This window comes from Chionomys nivalis, chromosome 21, assembly GCF_950005125.1.
Source record: "Chionomys nivalis chromosome 21, mChiNiv1.1, whole genome shotgun sequence".
NCBI lineage: Eukaryota > Metazoa > Chordata > Mammalia > Rodentia > Cricetidae > Chionomys > Chionomys nivalis.
Genome location: NC_080106.1, coordinates 22,165,372 through 22,184,054, shown reverse-complemented (window position 1 = coordinate 22,184,054; position 18,683 = coordinate 22,165,372). Strand labels below are relative to the sequence as shown.

General features: G+C 51.7%; 4 protein-coding genes across 4 annotated transcripts in view; 3 read left to right on the top strand and 1 right to left on the bottom strand.

Moving 5' to 3' along the window:
• Positions 1 to 73: 73 nt before the first annotated feature.
• On the top strand, positions 74 to 3,332 carry Lcat (lecithin-cholesterol acyltransferase). The gene is made up of 6 exons (XM_057753466.1): positions 74 to 356; positions 1,070 to 1,226; positions 1,304 to 1,419; positions 1,517 to 1,612; positions 1,692 to 1,916; positions 2,737 to 3,332. The coding sequence occupies exons 1-6, from the start codon at positions 203 to 205 to the stop codon at positions 3,309 to 3,311; spliced, it is 1,323 nt and encodes a 440-aa protein (XP_057609449.1). The 5' UTR covers positions 74 to 202; the 3' UTR covers positions 3,312 to 3,332.
• A 1,988-nt stretch (positions 3,333 to 5,320) lies between these two features.
• Psmb10 (proteasome 20S subunit beta 10) lies at positions 5,321 to 7,839 on the top strand. Its single transcript, XM_057753936.1, has 8 exons — positions 5,321 to 5,527; positions 5,744 to 5,831; positions 5,917 to 6,014; positions 6,129 to 6,269; positions 6,541 to 6,656; positions 6,770 to 6,828; positions 7,435 to 7,586; positions 7,676 to 7,839. Exons 1-8 carry the CDS (start codon positions 5,472 to 5,474, stop codon positions 7,785 to 7,787), a joined length of 822 nt encoding a protein of 273 aa, XP_057609919.1. The 5' UTR covers positions 5,321 to 5,471; the 3' UTR covers positions 7,788 to 7,839.
• Positions 7,840 to 9,591: 1,752 nt separating this feature from the next.
• Ctrl (chymotrypsin like) lies at positions 9,592 to 11,855 on the top strand. The gene is made up of 7 exons (XM_057753987.1): positions 9,592 to 9,646; positions 10,142 to 10,245; positions 10,336 to 10,415; positions 10,827 to 10,908; positions 11,063 to 11,243; positions 11,321 to 11,454; positions 11,545 to 11,855. The coding sequence occupies exons 1-7, from the start codon at positions 9,595 to 9,597 to the stop codon at positions 11,704 to 11,706; spliced, it is 795 nt and encodes a 264-aa protein (XP_057609970.1). The 5' UTR covers positions 9,592 to 9,594; the 3' UTR covers positions 11,707 to 11,855.
• Positions 11,856 to 11,944: 89 nt separating this feature from the next.
• Pskh1 (protein serine kinase H1) overlaps positions 11,945 to 18,683 on the bottom strand; it is a 30,364-nt gene continuing 23,625 nt past the window's right edge. Inside the window, exon 3 of the mRNA XM_057754426.1 lies at positions 11,945 to 14,488. Coding sequence (XP_057610409.1) covers positions 14,171 to 14,488 — 318 coding nt within the window. The 3' untranslated portion in view covers positions 11,945 to 14,170. The remainder of the gene's footprint in view (positions 14,489 to 18,683) is intronic.

Here is an 18,683-nt window from a genome sequence, read left to right as displayed (position 1 = left end):
CCAGCTCTTTTTTCCCATGGCGCCAAGGGAAGAAAGACTGAACTGAACCCAAACCCAGAGCCAGATCCCTAAGGCTATGCCCCTTCCTGGCCACCCCCATTGGTGGTTCTGCCCCTCCCTCTGGCCCTGGGGCCCCTCCCATCCCCGGTCTAGATAAGGCCAGCCCAGGACTGCCTCATCTGGCAGTAGGCACTGAGCTGGAATGGGGCTACCTGGCTCCCCATGGCAGTGGGTGCTGCTGCTTTTGGGGCTGCTGCTCCCTCCCGCTGCCCCCTTCTGGCTCCTCAATGTGCTCTTCCCCCCGCACACCACGCCCAAGGCTGAACTCAGTAACCACACAAGGCCTGTCATCCTAGGTAAGCCCCCACTAGGTCCCTGATGCATCAAACGAGACCTTGCTGACCCTGGGTCCTAACACCTGACAGCAGCAGATGCTGTCAAGGTTCTTCTGCCTCCACCATTAGCCCTCATGCCAGACTCGGTACGGGGAAGGGTCAAGGGTTTGTTCTACAGAGACACTGCCCCTTTCCCTTCACACTGTTCTGTCTCCAGGTTGTCTTCTTCAGGGGTTTGGGATGGGGTGGTGGTCGGCGAATGGGATGCAGTTTGCCTACGGCTTTGGACAGGGCAGCGCGAGCTGCGGCCAACTCCAGACACACTGGATACTGGGTTAAGCCCCACTGCTTCCTTGGCTTCTGCCTTATCAAGGACAAGACACCTAGTCCAGGACAGGACAGCAGAGGTCCAGAAAGGCCTGCCCCTTGCTCTAGGCCCAGCCCCTGTTCCCCTGTACCTATTTGTTCTCTCTTTGGACTTTGGCAATAATGGAAAGCCAAGCTGGATGTTTGTTTTGTGGGGGCAGAGGGCAGCGGCCTTGGTTCCTGCACCTTCCCTGCCTGAAGGGAGTCTGGAATCTGCAGAACTGGTGGGGCTGTAAGAAGTGTGGTGGAGAGGATAAGTGTCACCAGAACCTGAGGGTGCGGGAGACGGAGGGGGGGCTTTCTTGGTGATAGGGTTCGGGGTGTGGAGAGAAGCTAAGTCCAGACAGAACAAAAGCTGGTGCCCACAGTACCTGGCTGCCTGGGGAATCGTCTAGAAGCCAAGCTGGATAAACCAGATGTGGTGAACTGGTTGTGCTACCGCAAGACAGAGGACTTCTTCACCATCTTCCTGGATCTTAATATGTTTCTACCCCTTGGGGTGGACTGCTGGATTGATAATACCAGGTATGTCCCATGTGCCCTACCCAGCCCCTATACACCGCCCTTTGGCTGCTGGCTGCTAAATGTCCCACTGTCCCTAGGGTTGTCTACAATCGCAGCTCTGGGCGCGTGTCCAATGCTCCTGGTGTACAGATCCGTGTCCCTGGCTTTGGCAAGACCTACTCTGTTGAGTACTTAGACGACAACAAGCTAGCAGGTGTGTGTGCTCGGGGAAAGGCAGGGGCTCTTCTTGGCCATCAGGCTGGCCTACCGGTGTCATGGACAGAGCCCCCTATGTTGCTGCCTCCTCGCAGGTTACATGCACACATTGGTCCAGAATCTGGTTAACAATGGGTATGTGCGGGATGAGACGGTGCGGGCCGCACCCTACGACTGGCGTTTGGAACCCAGTAAGTGCTTGCAGGTGAGGGGCTGGGGTATAACAGGTGGTCCCAGACCCTAACTGCCCTGATGTCTACCCGTCTCCAGGCCAGCAAGAGGAATATTACCAGAAGCTGGCAGGGCTGGTAGAGGAGATGCATGCTGCGTACGGGAAGCCTGTCTTCCTTATTGGGCATAGCCTGGGCTGCCTACATGTGCTGTATTTCTTACTGCGCCAGCCTCAGTCCTGGAAAGACCGCTTCATTGATGGTTTTATCTCTCTTGGGGCCCCATGGGGTGGCTCTGTCAAGCCCATGCTGGTCCTGGCCTCAGGTGAGGAGCTTTTGATCACTGTTGTCCTGTGTGGGGTGAGGAGGGGATGAAGCACATCACAGAGCTGGCTGTCACTCCAGCTGTGCTCACAGTGTCGCCCAGGGAAATTGTCTGTGGGGCATACAGCTGTCCAGCTCCTTGAAGGTAGTACCATTAGGATGTCCCCTTGCAGAGTCTTTAGTGATGATAAGGGAGGTGATGGAGGAAGTCAATCCCGGGAGTCTGTCAGCTTCTGATTTGCTCTATGTAGCCCCAAGTCCTCTGGCTTCCAGCTGCTTTTTGCTCCCTGGAGCCCCATGCCCAGGAATCTGTTTTATTGAGGACGTATTTGCCACAGCATGGCCAGACCTCATGCTCTGTGTTTTTGAATAGCTTCCCCAGGAACCCAACACTAATACAGCCACCACTCACTGAGTACCGTTTATACTGGGCACAGCAAGACCCAGCCTTCACTGTGGAAGTTCACAGCCTTGTGAGTAACTCACCAGACTATGTCACTGACTGTAAAACAGACACCATCTAATCCTCCAAAAATACAATCCTGTGACCACCATGCAGCATAGGCCCCGTACAGGACCTCAGGAAGAATAGCCAGTACACACGTATGCACACACACACACACCACAGATCTTACTCTCTTTAACTGACACACCGTTTGAGGCCCCAGAGCTCTGGCTTACAGAAGTAGCAACATGGCCTCTTCAAGCTTGAGCACCTGACTGGACACCAGGCCTGCTTTGGTCTGGGTCTTGTAATCAAGGTCAGGACGGGCCCAGACAGGGCTGAATGCTCCCTGTCCCACCGAGCTCTGTATCCACAGGCGACAACCAGGGCATCCCGATCATGTCCAGCATCAAGCTGAGAGAGGAGCAGCGCATCACCACGACGTCGCCCTGGATGTTTCCAGCCCACCAGGTCTGGCCTGAAGACCACGTGTTCATTTCCACCCCAAACTTCAACTACACAGGCCAAGACTTCAAGCGTTTTTTTGAGGATCTGCATTTTGAAGAAGGATGGTACATGTGGCTGCAGTCACGTGATCTACTGGCGGGCCTCCCTGCGCCTGGTGTGGAAGTGTACTGTCTGTATGGTGTGGGTCTGCCCACACCCGGCACCTACATCTATGACCATAGTTTCCCCTACAAAGACCCGGTGGCTGCGCTCTACGAGGATGGGGATGACACTGTCGCCACACGAAGCACTGAGCTCTGTGGCCGGTGGCAGGGCCGCCAGTCACAGCCTGTGCACCTGCTGCCCATGAATGGGACCGAACATCTCAACATGGTCTTCAGCAATAACACACTGGAACATATCAATGCCATTCTCCTGGGTGCTTACCGTCATGGTACTCCTGCGTCCCCCGCTGCCAGCCCAAGTCCCCCACCCCCGGAATAAAGACCTTTGCTGTTATAAGTCCTGTGAATTGTGGGTTAAATGGAAGGCCCTACTAGGATCCTTAGATTCACGTATCACCCGACCCAGAGGCGCACGAGGTGAGATGGGTTTTGCTAAGCCTGCCATTGAACTGAACAATGAGAGGTATAGCGTCTCATTGCCCTGGTTGAGCTGCTCAGAAAGCCTGCCCTTTGCCTTCCTTCACAGTACCTGTGCCAATATTCAGATATAGGTACAGCTGTTGGAATGGGACACAGAGACATATGATTTGGATACAAGAGTTTAAAATAGGACCAGGTGGTGGTGGAGCATGCCTTTAATCCCAGCACTTGGGAGGTGGAGGCAGGTGGATCTCTGTGAGTTTGAGGCCATCCTGATCTATATAGTTCCAGGATAGCTAGGGCCACATAGACCTTGTCTCAAAAACAATAAATAAATAAACAAACAAATAAATAAGGCTGGGCAATGGTGGTGCACACGTTTAATCCCAGCACTAAGGAGACAGAGGCAGGCAGATTTCTGAGTTTGAGGCCAACCTGGTCTACAAAGTGAGTTTCAGGACAGCCAGGGCTATACAGAGAAACCCTGCCTCGAAAAAACAAGACTAAACTAAATAAATCAATATATAATATGGGAGCTGAGAGCTGGAGATCTGTTAAGAGATCTGTAAAACTGGGGCTGGAGAGATGGCTCAGAGGTTAAGAGCACTGGCTGCTCTTCCAGAGGTCCTGAGTTCAGTTCCCAGCAACTACATGGTGGCTCACAATCGTTTATAATGAAGTCTGGTTCCCTCTGGCACGTAGGCAGAACACTGTATACATAATAAATAAATAAATAAATCTTTAAAACACACACACACACACACACATAAGATTGCATGGTCGTGGTGGTGCACCCCTTTCATTCCAGAACTTGAAAGGCAGAGGCAGGTGGAGTTCTGAGTTCAAAGCCAGTCTAGTCTACAGAGTGATATCTAGAACAGCCAGGACTACACAGAGAGAAACCCTGCCTTGAAAAAACAAAAAAGGCAGGGGAATGGAAGGGCTGGAGAGATGGCTCAGTGTTAGGAGCACTGGCTGCTCCTCCAGAGGTCCTGAGTTCATTCCCAGCCCAGCAACCATCTATAATGAGATCTGGTGCCCTCTTCTGGCATGCAAGCAGAACACAATGGTCTACAGAGCTAGTTCCAGGACAGCCAGGGTTAAACAGAAACCCTGTCTCGAATAAATAGGTAAGTAAATAAATAAATAAATACATTTAGAGCTACGTGATGGCACTACACGTTTTTAATCTCTGCATTCAGGCCAGCCTGGTCTACAGATTGAGTTCCAGCACAGCCAGGGCTACATGGAGCAACCCTGTGTCAAAAACCAGAAAGAAAGGGGCTGGAGAGAGATGGCTCAGTGGTTAAGAGCATTGCCTGCTCTTCCAAAGGTTCAATTCCCAGCAACCACATGGTGGCTCACAACCATCTGTAATGAGGTCTGGTGCCCTCTTCTGGCCTTCGGCATACACACAGATAGACTATTGTATACATAATAAATAAATATTTTTTTAAAAAAAGAAAGAAATTAAAAAAAAAAAAAGAAAGAAAAAGTCTAGGAAGCTTGGGATCTTCAATTCAGCCTAAGAAGGGGATGGAGAGATGGCCCAGAAGTTAAGAGCACTTGTTGCACTTGCAGAGGACCTGGGTTTGGCTCCCAGCACCCGCATGGTACACCAAATGGTTCACAATCATTCGTTCCAGGGAATCTAATGCCCTTTTCTGACCTTGGTGGGCACCTGGCATCACTAGAACACAATTAAACCTAAAAGGGCTTCATTTATACTTCAAGAGTTATGTGGTAGAGTGTTTTGCCTGCGTATATGTATGGGCTTGCAGTCAGATAAGAGGGGGGATGGAGGAACTGAGGAGCGCCATGGAAGACCTGGCAAGCACAGCCCCTTCCTCAAGCTCCCAAAGGTGAAAGTGAAAGAGAAGACGCACAAAGGGGCCTGCAGCCTCTGAACTGGGGTGGAGGTGAAACCGAAAGTGGGAAGCGCGAAGCGTCCTGTACAACCCTACCGAAGCCGAGGCAGACGCTTTTCTGCTTCGCCCCACGGGCTTCACTCTTTTCATCTGATCGACCCCCGGATCTCAGCTGGCTTCCCTGACCCGAGATGCTGAAGCAGGCAGTGGAACACAGAGGAGGCTTCTCTTTCGAGAACTGCCAGAGGTGAAGGGGGAGTGGAGTTCTAGTTGAGAGCTGTCGAAAGTAGGCGGCCTTTTTTTTTTTTTTTTTTTTTACTGGTGGAAGTGGGGGAGCCTTATGTTGGGTAACCAAGTAGGGGCTTAACCCAGGAGATGAGAAAAGTAGAGATAGTTTGGGGGGCCGGTTCAAGGGCTCTCCCTAGAAGCAGAATTGAAACGTGAGTCACCCCACTGTTTGCAGGAATGCGTCCTTGGAACACGTCCTCTCGGGCCTTCGGGTCCCTCATGCACGCAAGACCGGGACTACCATCGCGGGACTCGTGTTCCGAGTGAGCAGGACGATAGGACTGGAGGGTTAGGTTGGCGCCACTGCGGAGATCGAGTGGGCACTAAGGCTGGGCTCTTCCTCTGCAGGATGGAATTATTCTGGGCGCCGATACGCGGGCCACTAACGATTCGGTCGTGGTTGACAAAAGCTGCGAGAAGATCCACTTCATCGCTCCCAAAATCTAGTAAGAATCCCCAGCTCAGTCCCCACACTCCAATAAACGCGGCACTGTCTGTCACTCACGCCCTCCTCTGTCCCTGCACGCCCCAGTCTACACCCACCATCCCTTTCCCCTCAGCTGCTGTGGGGCTGGAGTAGCTGCAGACACTGAGATGACCACGCGGATGGCAGCTTCCAGGATGGAGCTACACGCACTGTCCACCGGTCGTGAGCCTCGGGTGGCCACGGTCACCCGTATCCTGCGCCAGACACTCTTCCGGTGAGGAGGTGGGGTAAAGATGATCCCTAGCGAGGGTCATTTACTTGAGGTAGGCGGGGTTGACGGGGTTGGGGGGCGGGGGGAGCAAGGAAAAGGCCAGGCTGCTACCTGCGAAAGAAGCCAGGCCGGTGTGACCAAAACTGAGTTCCGGAAGAAGCCACATCAATCATAGGACGCCAGGTCACAGGAAGGGGAGGGACTCAAGACCTAGAACTGGCATAAGAGGCGGAGCCGGCTCCAGTTGGCAGTAACAGCGCCCGCTTATCCACAGGTACCAAGGCCACGTGGGAGCATCACTGATTGTGGGCGGGGTTGATCTGACCGGGCCACAACTCTATGGAGTTCACCCCCACGGTTCCTACAGCCGTCTGCTCTTTACGGCCCTGGGTGAGTGCTTCCCTCCTTTTCCCACGAATCCTGCCCCTGCAACACTACCTTCAAGGTTTGTTCCCCAGAGTAGGCAGCAACAGCTAACTTCAGATGCCCCTTTCCACCTGTAGGCTCTGGACAGGATGCAGCCTTGGCACTACTGGAGGACCGGTTCCAGCCAAACATGACGGTGAGCGACTTCTGTCCATTACTTCATGCTCACAGGTGGGGAGTGTAAAACAAAACAAAACAAAACAAAACAAAACAAAAAAAAACTGGCCAAGTAAGGAAGGCTTGGAGGGGAAGAAGGTGACACCTGAGTAGGGACCGAATAATGCTGAAGGTCCAGTCAGTAACCAAGCTTAGACCACTGAGAGATGCTCACAATGCTCACAAATGATCGTTAACTGAAGGAAGAGGTAAAGCCCAGTGCGGTTCTATATGAGGTTTGAGGTCTGGACTTTGGAGTGCGATAGAAATTGGCGACTATGTGCTTCAGGAACAACTAAGGCCCAGAGAGACACTTTGTGACAGAGGACTAGATTGGTGGGTGGGAAGACCGCCGGAAGGGCCCTGGAAGTGTAAGGGACACCCACAGGGGGACCAGTGGGTGGAGGCAACACGGGGATTGGGGAGAAAGCAAGTCAGAAGCCGAGGGACTGGAATTTTGACTGGCAGGAGAGAAAGGAGGTTGGGCTTGCACAAATGGCCGACTGTCTAGGGTTCAAGATTAACAAAGTCCCCAGGTTAGTGTGAGGCCACACCAGGCTCCCTAACCTCATTCCCACTACCACAGCTGGAGGCTGCACAAGAGCTGTTGGTGGAAGCCATCACTGCAGGGATCCTGGGTGACCTGGGCTCTGGAGGCAGCGTGGATGCGTGTGTGATCACTGCAGCAGGCGCCAAGCTGCTGCGGACACTGAGCTCACCCACAAAGCCCGTGCAGAGGTGGGAGCAGGGGAAGGGAGGACCGCCCGCTGGACGGCCGGGAGGACTGCCAGGCTGCACGCTGAAAGGCTGGCCCTCCTCTCTTCTAGAGCTGCCCGGTACCACTTTGCTCCTGGAACCACAGCTGTCCTGACCCAGGAAGTGAGGCCCCTGGACCTGGAGCTTCTGGAGGAAACCGTGCAGGCCATGGAGGTGGAATAAAGTGGCCTAAGACTTAGAGCTTGGAACAAGGGGGAATAAACCCGGGGAATACAGACACTTGAATAAAAGACTCTTGTCATTTTTGAGAGGAGTGGGACAAAGAGCCATAGGAGCTCTGTGCCTGGGGCGTCTAAGGACCACAGGCCTGGTTCCTTCATCATCACCTCAGGGGTCGGTCCGGGATCCCAGCTCTAGTCAGCACTACAGGCTTTGAGGTGGAAAGCTACATCCTGTCATCCCAAATCTAATTTCACACGGTGGAAGCATACCCCACCAGTCTCCATCTTGAACGACCCCATGGACAGCCCCTACTCATTGCGTTCCCTGGCTTATCAGTGCTCCCAGGTCCACCCTAGGTTCTACGGGGACTAAACTGCTGATAGAGCAACTGTTCCCTGACTCTAAGGCCGGTGGCAAGTTCTCACCAAGCACCCCTCATCCGCCTACAGTGCCTCTAACTTTATGGCACCCCTCAAATGACCTGGCATGTGAAAAGCTGGGCCTTGTCTGCACATGCGGGGCTGTGAGTAGGGAGATGGATTCCAAACGCTCTGGGGTGAAAGCAGTCGTGAACTCATGGGGGAAGATGACACATTTAACAAGAAACTTTTGCTAAGCGTCCACCGAGGGCCCAGCCCCTGGGTTGCTGCTGGGAACATCCTGCTCTCAGAGTAGCTAAGCCCCTCTGGGTCCTCAGAATGAATAAGCCACATTCTCCAGAGAGGTTCTTCTCTTCCAGGCTGGACATCTTTGGCCCCTGACTTTGTGTTCCCTGACATTTTATTATGAAAAAGTGTATATGCAGTAGTAAAGTTAAGGGAACAGTTCACTAAGCATCCATATGTCCATCAGGTTATAATTCATATTTTGTTGGATTTGATCTTATTTCTATCCACCCCTTTATTCACCTGTTCACTGTTGCACTTTTTAGACTGGGGTATTATTTTTTTAAATCTTTATTTATTCATTTTACATCCCGACTGCCTTTCCCCTCCTTCTCCTCCTCCCAGTCTCTCCCCTAGGCTGAAGTATTCTTGAGCCAGTCAAAGCCTTTGATATTCTAGAAAAATTCAAGCCAACTCACCTGTTGCAACTCTGCACACAGAGACACCATCTCTCCATTGATTTAGTTCAGCCTGGAGCTCAATAACAAATGCACTGTGGACAAATCTTACCCGTGGCAATCTGGGGTCTAGAAACAGATGTCACGGCTGTCACTCTTGTGCTTCCAACTTCAGTCCAGAGTCTGTCACTCAGGGCTCACTCACACTTTTGGCAATATAGGCCTTAGAACTGTCCCATCCCACCTCTCTGGGCAAACCTCTGACTCCTGTTCCACATTGATGAGGAATCCAAGATGATGTCTGTTAAGATTCAGAACCTCCATCCCTGGCCTTTACAACAGAGGCAGCAGTCACGGTACCTGTATGTTCTGAGCAGGCTTCTCTGAGAGTCCAGTACTCCTGACAGCCCTGGGAAACTTCATAGTTCCCAGCAACCAGTTTGATATTTTACACCTAGTTCAGCCATATGTCCTTAGTATCTAGTGACCAACACTTGGGACAGGAGGTGGCTCAGAAAGCCAATAGGAAGACAAGGCTTGGGGAGCCACCTCCCCAAGGTGGGAGCCTCACACCTGGATACTTGATAATTCCAAGGACTTTGGCCTAAGAAGACCTCTCCTAGGCTGGTGTGGGAGTGTGCTAAGACCACACAGCTGGCCTAGTCTCAAGCCCAAGGCTTCTGCCCAAGGACAAGGATACCCATAAATAAAGCCAAGCCCTTCTCAACTTCATTATCTTCCACAATGGTACTGCTCAGCCTAACACTTAGCCTGGTCCTCCTTGGCTCCTCCTGGGGTAAGTGGGCTGGGGACCAATCCTGACTGATCAACTTAGGGCAACTTAGCTTCCAGCTCCTGCTTAGGGGACCAGAGAAGGAGTTGACCTGGCTAGAAGGAAAGTGGACAGTACAGGCAAAGGAAAACTAATGTACTTAGGCTAAAAAAACAAATGAGTCAGACAATTGAGCCAGACCTGAAAAAACATGGAAGATATGTATAGTCTAAGCAAAGCAGACTAACAGAAGGCCAAGGAGATGACCCCAGAAATAGGGAGAAAGGTGGCCTGGAGAATATCAGGACTAGGCTGGTAGATGTGATGTGCACAGGATTTGAGGGCTGGTAGGATGGGGTAGCCGAGACAGCTGTGTATGCCTAAAAGGCACTCAGGAGAAGGGCTAGTGAGAAATCCTCATGATCCGGATCCCTCTGGAATACACAGCTTGGGGGCCTTGAGCGAGAAGGGATGGCGAGGTGGGCTGGGATGTGGATACTCACCACCCTACTATGCCAGGCTGTGGTGTTCCTGCCATCAAACCTGCATTGAGCTACAGCCAGAGGATTGTCAATGGGCAGAACGCAGTGCCAGGCTCCTGGCCCTGGCAGGTGTCTCTACAGGTACACCACTCTAGGGGTGGGTCAGGGTCCTATATGCTTTATGCCTATGGGTAATTGAAGCCCATTCACGTATCTGACTTTTGACCCTAGGAAACGAATGGCTTCCACTTCTGTGGTGGTTCTCTCATCAGCCAGAACTGGGTAGTCACTGCTGCCCACTGTGGAGTCGTGTGAGTGTAATCTACCTGCCCTGCCTAGTCCATCTCTTCTTCCTTGTAGCATCCCCACTACATACTACACATACTACGGTCCTGTAGCGCCTGTACAGTGCCTGTACAGCGCCTGTACTACACCTGTAGCGTACCACGGGACAGTCCGCAAGCCAGATTGAAACACAAATACACAGAGACAGAGGTCATCCTTGAATTCCCCAAGAATGCCCCCTTTATTGTGTTCAGGGGCAGCTTATATAGTGCTCTGGTCACATCCCAGCTCTCAGAATCTTTCAGCTGCAGACCAATCAGAAACCACTCCCCTGCCATCAGGGTCTCATGCTCAGAGCAGCTGCAGGCTGCTCAGAGCAGAAGAAAACAAGTTGTTTACAGGAAATTCAGGGTCTGAATTTATTATTATCCTTGCAGTGCTGGACGACACTTAGTTGTTTTGGGAGAATATGACCGATCTTCCAATGCCGAGCCTGTGCAAGTGCGCTCCATCTCGAAGGTAAGTCCCTGGCTGCACGTGTACAAAGGACAATGGGCTTTAGGTGGTCTGCTTTGGACACAGAAACTCAAGCATGCCCCGACCTACCCCTCGGCGCCAACCTTGGGTACTTGCGCATGCTCCAGCTTCCCATGGCTCTCTCCTGGCTCCGTAGGCCATCACACACCCTAACTGGGACCCCAACACTCTGAACAATGATGTGACCCTCCTGAAGCTTGCCTCACCAGCCCAGTACACGGCACAAATCTCACCGGTCTGCCTGGCTTCTTCCAATGAGGCACTGCCTGAAGGCCTCAAATGTGTCACCACTGGCTGGGGCCGCACCAGTGGTGTGGGTAAGAACTTGGGTGAGAGCGAGGGGACCCTGGAAGAAGCACCCTGGGCCAGCCTGACCACCTTTCTTGGCCCACAGGCAACGCGACGCCAGCATGCCTGCAGCAAGCAGCTCTACCCCTGGTCACTGTGAACCAGTGCCGGCAGTACTGGGGCTCAGGTGTTACTGACTCCATGATCTGTGCAGGAGCGTCGGGCGTCTCTTCATGTCAGGTAAGCACAGGCACCCTTTCCTCTGTACTGTGTCCCATGGGATACTTCCTCAACTGCCATCCCAACTTTCCCCCTTTCCTTCCCTTTCAGGGTGACTCAGGAGGCCCCCTTGTCTGCCAGAAAGGAAATGCCTGGGTGCTAATTGGCATTGTCTCCTGGGGCACTGAGAACTGCAATGTGCAAGCCCCAGCCGTATATGCCCGGGTGAGCAAGTTCAGCACCTGGATCAACCAGGTCATTGCCTACAACTAAACTGTCTGCAGATCCTTTCCCCATCCCAATTCAATAAAGACACCAGGCTCAGTTCTTTTGTGTAGCCTTGTCCTCCATCCTGGCTTAGTGGAAAGAAGAGGCTCTCAGGGGCTCTCCCCCTGACCTGGACTTTGCCACCCCAGGCTGTGGCCCCGACTCCTCTTTTTTTTTTTTTTTTTTTTTTTTTGGTTTTTCGAGACAGGGTTTCTCTGTGGTTTTGGAGCCTGTCCTGGAACTAGCTCTTGTAGACCAGGCTGGTCTCGAACTCACAGAGATCCGCCTGCCTCTGCCTCCCAAGTGCTGGGATTAAAGGCGTGCGCCACCACCGCCCGGCTCCGACTCCTCTTTTTGAACAATCCACTAGTCGCAGGGCACAGTCATGGGAATCAGAAGAAAATGGCAGCCTTCCCTGGGGATGGCAGCCTGTTTATTGAGTTTTGGTTTTTTGTTTTTTTTTTGTTTTTGTTTTTTTTTTGTTTGTTTTTTCGAGACAGGGTTTCTCTGTAGCTTTGGTGCCTGTCCTGGAACTAGCTCTTGTAGACCAGGTTGGCCTCGAACTCCCAGAGATCCGCCTGCCTCTGCCTCCCGAGTGCTGGGATTAAAGGCATGCGCCACCACCGCCCGGCCAGCCTGTTTATTGAATACAGAAGATACATTTACAGGGTACACAAAATAAATAACTGCACATTCTCCATCCACAGTCCATGGCATGAATGCCTGGTGGACCTATCAAAGGCCCAAGACACAAACTCCCTCTGCCCTATCCTCACAACCAGGCCTATTTTGGGCAAGAAAGACAATTAAATCCCCAGTGGTTCACACCCCCAGAAATTCCTGGGGCAACTGGTAGGTGGAGGGTTCTAAGGCTGTGAGGCTCCGTCCTCCAGGGCCTCCTATCCAGAGGGCAGGAGGATATAAGGAGAGAGTACATAAGGCACAGTTGACTTGGCACACAGTGGTCTCTTTGGCTTGGTTTCCCAATGGAGGTGGCATACTTAGAAAGAGGGCCTAGCCCAAGGCTGCCTACTGAGAGGAGTTGTGTGGGAGTCAGACCCTTCTGCCGACAGAGGCTCTTAGTCTAGCTAAGGCTCAAGCTAGGCTCTGTCTGGCCCCTTGCTACCCAGTGAGAGCAGCTACAGAGGGAGGGAGCTTGGATTCCAGCCTAGTGTGGTGGTGGTAGGGAGACCATGCCAGCTATAGGAGCTGTTGCGGCTCAGTTCTCTGGGAAAGCAGCTCCTGCAATCCTACCCTACCTCCCGGAGGAGCTCCCTCCAGCCTGACTCAGTGGGGACAGCCTCGAAAGTTAATGCTATGAAAAGAGGTGGGCACAGGGCAGATAGGGCAAGGCCAGCACCCAAGGCACCCGGGGTTCAGAGGCAGGTAACACAGTACGGCTAAGTTCCAGGGTGAGGTTTGGGAGAAGCTGAGCAGAAGAGGAGTTGAGCAGCCCAGGACTCTCTCCCAATTCAGCAACTCCTTTCTTTCCTCTTCCTTTAGGAGGGCTGTGGCAAGGGGGTGCACGAGTCACCACCCCTCCCCCGGCCACCTATACCTAGACCAGACACTAGATGGCGCCATCGTGAAGCTATAAAGAGGGCATGGCAGCTTTAGAAAGGGACCAGCAAAGGACAATACCAAAGGGTGGAACAAGGGTTGACAATGGAATTCTGAGGACTCTTCACGCACATCCACCCCCAGGTAGCAGCAGTGGATCTCCTCCACCTGTCCAGGTGGGGAAGGAGGCAGCTGGGGACGACATGGCGTCTAAGCAGGAGAGGGAGGCAACAATGTGCTCTGCAGAGGCACTGAGGTGATGCGCAGAATCCTGCTTACAGAGAGGTCGGAGCCTGAGACGAAGGCCCATGCCACAGTCCTACCACGCGGCAAGTCTGGGGGCTAGAAGGGCTCCTGGTGGCACCATGAAGAAATGTTGCTGTCGGCTGGGGAAAACGGTGGGGTTGCTTGGACCTGACTGGGGCTCGCAGTTTAGTTGTGGCGAAAGTTAGACCTCCCACTGGAGCATACTCTTAAGGATTGGTATGACGTAGGACATGGGAGCTAGACCAATGCTTTGTGGAAGAAAGGGGTTATAAAAGTAATGGATTCAAAGAGTCCTGAGCCATAGGACCCATTCTACCCAACACTATAAACCCCTTTGGTCCAAGAAAAAGGCAAACATTAAGGAGATCAGTGGGGACTGGGTCCTGTCCTTTCTTCCAACTCAGCAGCTGCCTACCAGGTGCTCAGGTTAGATGGTCCTGGGCCACCATCCCATCACAACAGGCCTAGGCCCAGGCCCATGAGAAGGTAGGGGCTACTAAAGGCACAGAGAAGAGCTAGACCCAGACATGCTCTATATACTGCTGGCCATGATGCCTGGGTACAGAGAAGACATTGGGCCCAGGTGACAAAGCAGAGAGTGGCCAGGAGGAGACGACAGTGTGTCCATGTCACAGCTGGTGGCTCAGCCATTATACTGCTGCTGATAGCGCAGATTGAGCTCCCGCAGTTCGCGCTCCCGAACACGGCGGGACTTGTTGGAGCGTGTGGAGCGGCTGGAACGTGTGGACTGGGAAGATTTGGTGCTCTGGCAACGAGAGGAAGCACGCTTGAGGAGATTCTGGGAGATGGATCGGTGCAGATTCTTCATGGACGAAGAGGCTGCCATGCTTACTACCCATGGATGTCTCAGGGCCTGCAGTGCAGTCATCCGGGCTCCAGGGTCCACTGTCAGCAGGCGGTCAATGAAGTCCTTGGCCAGGTTAGATACACTAGGCCAGGGCTAGAAGCCAAGGACAAGCATTAGTGTGAGAGGACTCAACGCTGCCCTCCCCTCTGGATGATGCCTCCACAGCACTAGGATCCTCCAGCATCTGTGCAGTCTAGAGAGGCAGCACCTCTCCTCTGGAGCAGCACACGGGAGCTCCTTTCCTTCCCCTCGGCTGACACAGCTTACTGAGCAGGCGCTGCCTGCTCATGAGTCTGACAAGGAGGAAAAGGACGCAGCATCTATCCTGGGAAGCAAAGCCTAACTAGAGGAGGTGGGCCATGCCGAGACCCCTAACCTACCCTAGGGATTTATTTTTTTAAACAGTGTCTCCTAAAACTTACTCTGTAGATCAGGCTGGCTTCGAACTCACAGAAATCTGCTTGCCTCTGCCTCCCTGAGTGCTGAAATTAAAGGCGTTTTTTATTATTATCTTTTGTGTGTACCTAAGTGTATGTATGCCCACCACACACATGCAAGAACCCACGGAAGACAGATGGACTGGAGCTTCGGCAGCTGTTAGCCCTCGGTCCTTTGCAAGGACAGCTCTTGACTGCTGAGCCATCTCTCCAACTCTAGATTTTTTTTTAATTATTTATTTTTATTTCATGTGCATGTGTCTGTATGGGGGTGTCAGATCCCCTGGAACTGGAGTTACAGACAGTTGTGAGCTGCCATGTGGGTGCTGGGTATTGAACCCAGGTCCTACTGGAAGAGCAGCCAGGTGCTCTTAACCACTGAGTCATCTCCCCAGCAACCCCAACACTACATTTTTGAAGAAAGTGATCCACATTTTCTCACCATGGCTAAACTCCATCAACCATCTGTCTGGACCATATTGAGTAGAGGGAAATTTTACAGTCCTTACTGAGAGGGTCTCACCTTCTAACTTCCAAGGAGTTCCCCATCAGCATTCAGGCACCAAGAGAAAAAAAACCATTTAATGCATTTATATTTCTCAGTTTGGTGACAGGGTAGGGATTTCTGGAGCCAGATAAAAATGATTACCCTTCTCAGAGACTCTGTCCAGTTTGTGTGGTGATAATTCATTTGTTATCTTAATAAATAATGCTTGCCTGAAGTTCAGAGTAAAAGAGCTGCACTGATCAGCCTTACAGACTAGGCAGTGGTGACACACACCTTTTTTCCCTCTGCTTCCCAAGTGCTGGGATTGAAGATGTGCCCATCACCACCCAGCGTAACACACACCTTTAGTCCCAGTAGCCACATTAGTTTGCCACAGAAACCAGGAGGTAGTGGTGCACACCTTTAATCCCAGCACTAGACACAAGTATAAGATGGGAGGAGACAGCTCTCACACACAGTCTCATTCTGAGATTCCTGGAGGCAGGATCACCATTTCAAACTGAAGTAGAGGTTAAGAGCCAGCGGCTGGCTGTTCTGTTTTCCTGGCTTTCAGGCCAAGCCCCAATTTCTGTCCTTGGGTTTTTATTAATTGTGCTACAAGTTTATATAACTTCTTTGAGCCCCAAAAGCCCCTGACATTAACCAGGTATAATGGTACATGCCTTTAATCTCAGCATTTGGGATTGACAGACGTCTGTGAGTTCTAGGCCAATATGGCCTACATAGTGAAAGCCTATCTCAAAGCAAACAAACAAACAAGTCCTTAAGTATTATGTGCTAGCCGGGCGATGGTGGCGCACACCTTTAATCCCAGCACTCGGGAGGCAGAGGCAGGCGGATCTCTGTGAGTTCGAGACCAGTCTGGTCTACAGAGCTAGTTCCAGGACAGGCTCCAAAGCCACAGAGAAACCATCTCGAAAAACCAAAAAGAAAGAAAAAAAAAAAAAAAAAAAAGTATTATGTGTCAGCCTCCTTCTGGTCCATTTCTGTCCCTACAGAGCTCTCCTAAAAGCCTGGTCTGCTACAGGTAACCAGAGTTGCCTTGCATTAGCCATTCACACAACGCTGGCTCTCAGCCTCCCTAACTTGTCTTTACCTAGATGAAGTTAAATTCTTAGGGGAAAGGACATTTCCTTCAATGCGCTCCTAGCCTCCAGTGCTTACAATTATTCCAGTCTCTGAGCTCCAAGTTGATTATTAGCATTCAATGTACTGAGCCTTAGTGCTCGGTGCAGCTCACACAGGAGGCACTGAGTAGGTTCAGGTGGTTGAGCAATCAGATGCTGTCGAATGAGTACTCTCTGGGAAAGCTGCTTCAGGCCATGGAACCCAGCCTCTGGGCCCCTGAACTTCCTGAGAGAGCTTCTAGAAAGGACTCTGACGCTCCTTCAAGGGTAGGCCGCTGGGTAATTCCCTGTTCTGCTATATGGGCTCTACTATGATGCTAGGACACCACTCTCTTTTTACTGCTAGGTGAAGGCTGTCTGTCCTACTCCATGGCACCTTTTACCTTGGGGAACCTCTGAACATGCTCTCCATGGTCAGGCACACCTTACAACGGTCCACATTCCAGGTAGGGACATGGCCATTTAACAAAGACACACACCTGCTGATTCAATTGCCCTAGCAGGGCTCCCTTGACCTCTTGCTAGGAAAGAGGTCACCCTTTCCCAACTGACAGACATAAGTGATGCAGAAAGGAGACTCATCTGGACTCCTAAGAAGAGGTAGGCAGTTTTCTTGTAGTCACTGTCCTCACCTCCCTGTTAGTAAGCAAAGCTTGCTGGGCAGTGGTGGCGCATGCCTTTAATCCCAACACTCAGGAAACAGGAACAGGCAGATCTCTGTGAGTTCAAGGCTAGCCTGGTCTATGGAGCAAGTTCCAGGACAAACAGAGACACAGAGAAACTAAACCCTGCCTTCCTCAAAGAAAGAAAGAGAGAAAAAGATACAAAGAGAAAGAAAGACACCCATTCACATAGTTTTTTCTTTTCCTTTAAAGAAAGTCCTGTGGATTGCTGTTGCCACCTGAGTACAAGCCTCTGCCTATCATGAGATGGATGCAGCAGGCCTATTAGAACACGTGATGAAGATGGCAAGCCCAGAACAGATCAGATCAGAGTACCTGCAGTATGCTGCCCTGCTGGGCTTCTCTGGGAACTGGGAAAGCTACTACAGCCCAGCCTGGCTTGCTGGAAGAACAACTCCAAGGCAGCCCAGGGTACTCCGAACAGAGCTGAATGATTCTTAGTCTGTCCCTTACTCAATTCTGAACAGGAGCAACTCCTAAGCCAGGGATTTTGGTACACACATTAGATCCTAGCACTTAGCCAGGCAGTGGTGGTACACGCCTTTAATCCTGGCACTCAGGAAGCAGAAGCAGATGGATCTGAGTTTGAGGGCAGCCTGGACTACAGAGTGAGTTCCAGAATAGGCAGAGCTACACAGAGAAACCATGCCTTGAAAGAATAGTAGTAGTAGTAGTAGTAGTAATAATAATAATAAAAAGATCTCAGTACTTAGCAGGTAGAGGCAGGAGGATAAGGAGTTCAAAGCCACCCTAGACTTTATAGACAATTTGAAGCCAACTGAGGCTTCTTGAGACCCTCACAAACACACTCCTCCAAATAAGAGTAGCCACTCTCTGCAGAAGGTGGATTCACAAGCTAGAAGCCTAAACAAGGATGAACAATTAAAGCATGGACTCCTGCGGCTTGCAACCAGTCTGCTACTGTCTTAGAAGGGCCTCTCAGCAGACCTGCACAGTGAGCTTAAACATCTCCATCTCCAGAGTAGCACAGGCACACACCAGGCACTAACCCCTGCTGCCTGTCAAGCGCTCAGCCTGTTAGTGACAAAGCGAGCCAGATTGATCCACCCTTCCTACTCCCCAGACTCTCGCCTCATCAATTATTGTGTTCGTGCCACTGGGTACAGAATACCAATGGACTCATTTGTCTGCAGGCCAGCCAGCTCTCTGGAAAGCCCCCAACACTCCCCATCTATGAGAAGCTGGGAGCAGCTATGCTGGTAGTGGTCTCCAAGCCAATGTGGCTCAAGTCACACTAACCAGTTTCTCCATCTAATCTTTGTGTGTTGGAAGAAACCAGAGTAGGAAGTCAAGCAGGCTGAACACAGGGAAGTGGCCCTCATCCAGCTTGCAGACAACGAGGCAGGAGTTTGGGGTGACCTCAGTTGAGCAACCTCTTACCTCGACCTCCCACATTACTCAGAAACGCAAGGCCTCCTGTGTCCTCCACAGTCCCACTTCTGGACTCAAGTTCATTCCAGCACCTCCCAAGAAAGTGGCCATTGCCTGAAGTCCATCCCACCTGCTTCTCTG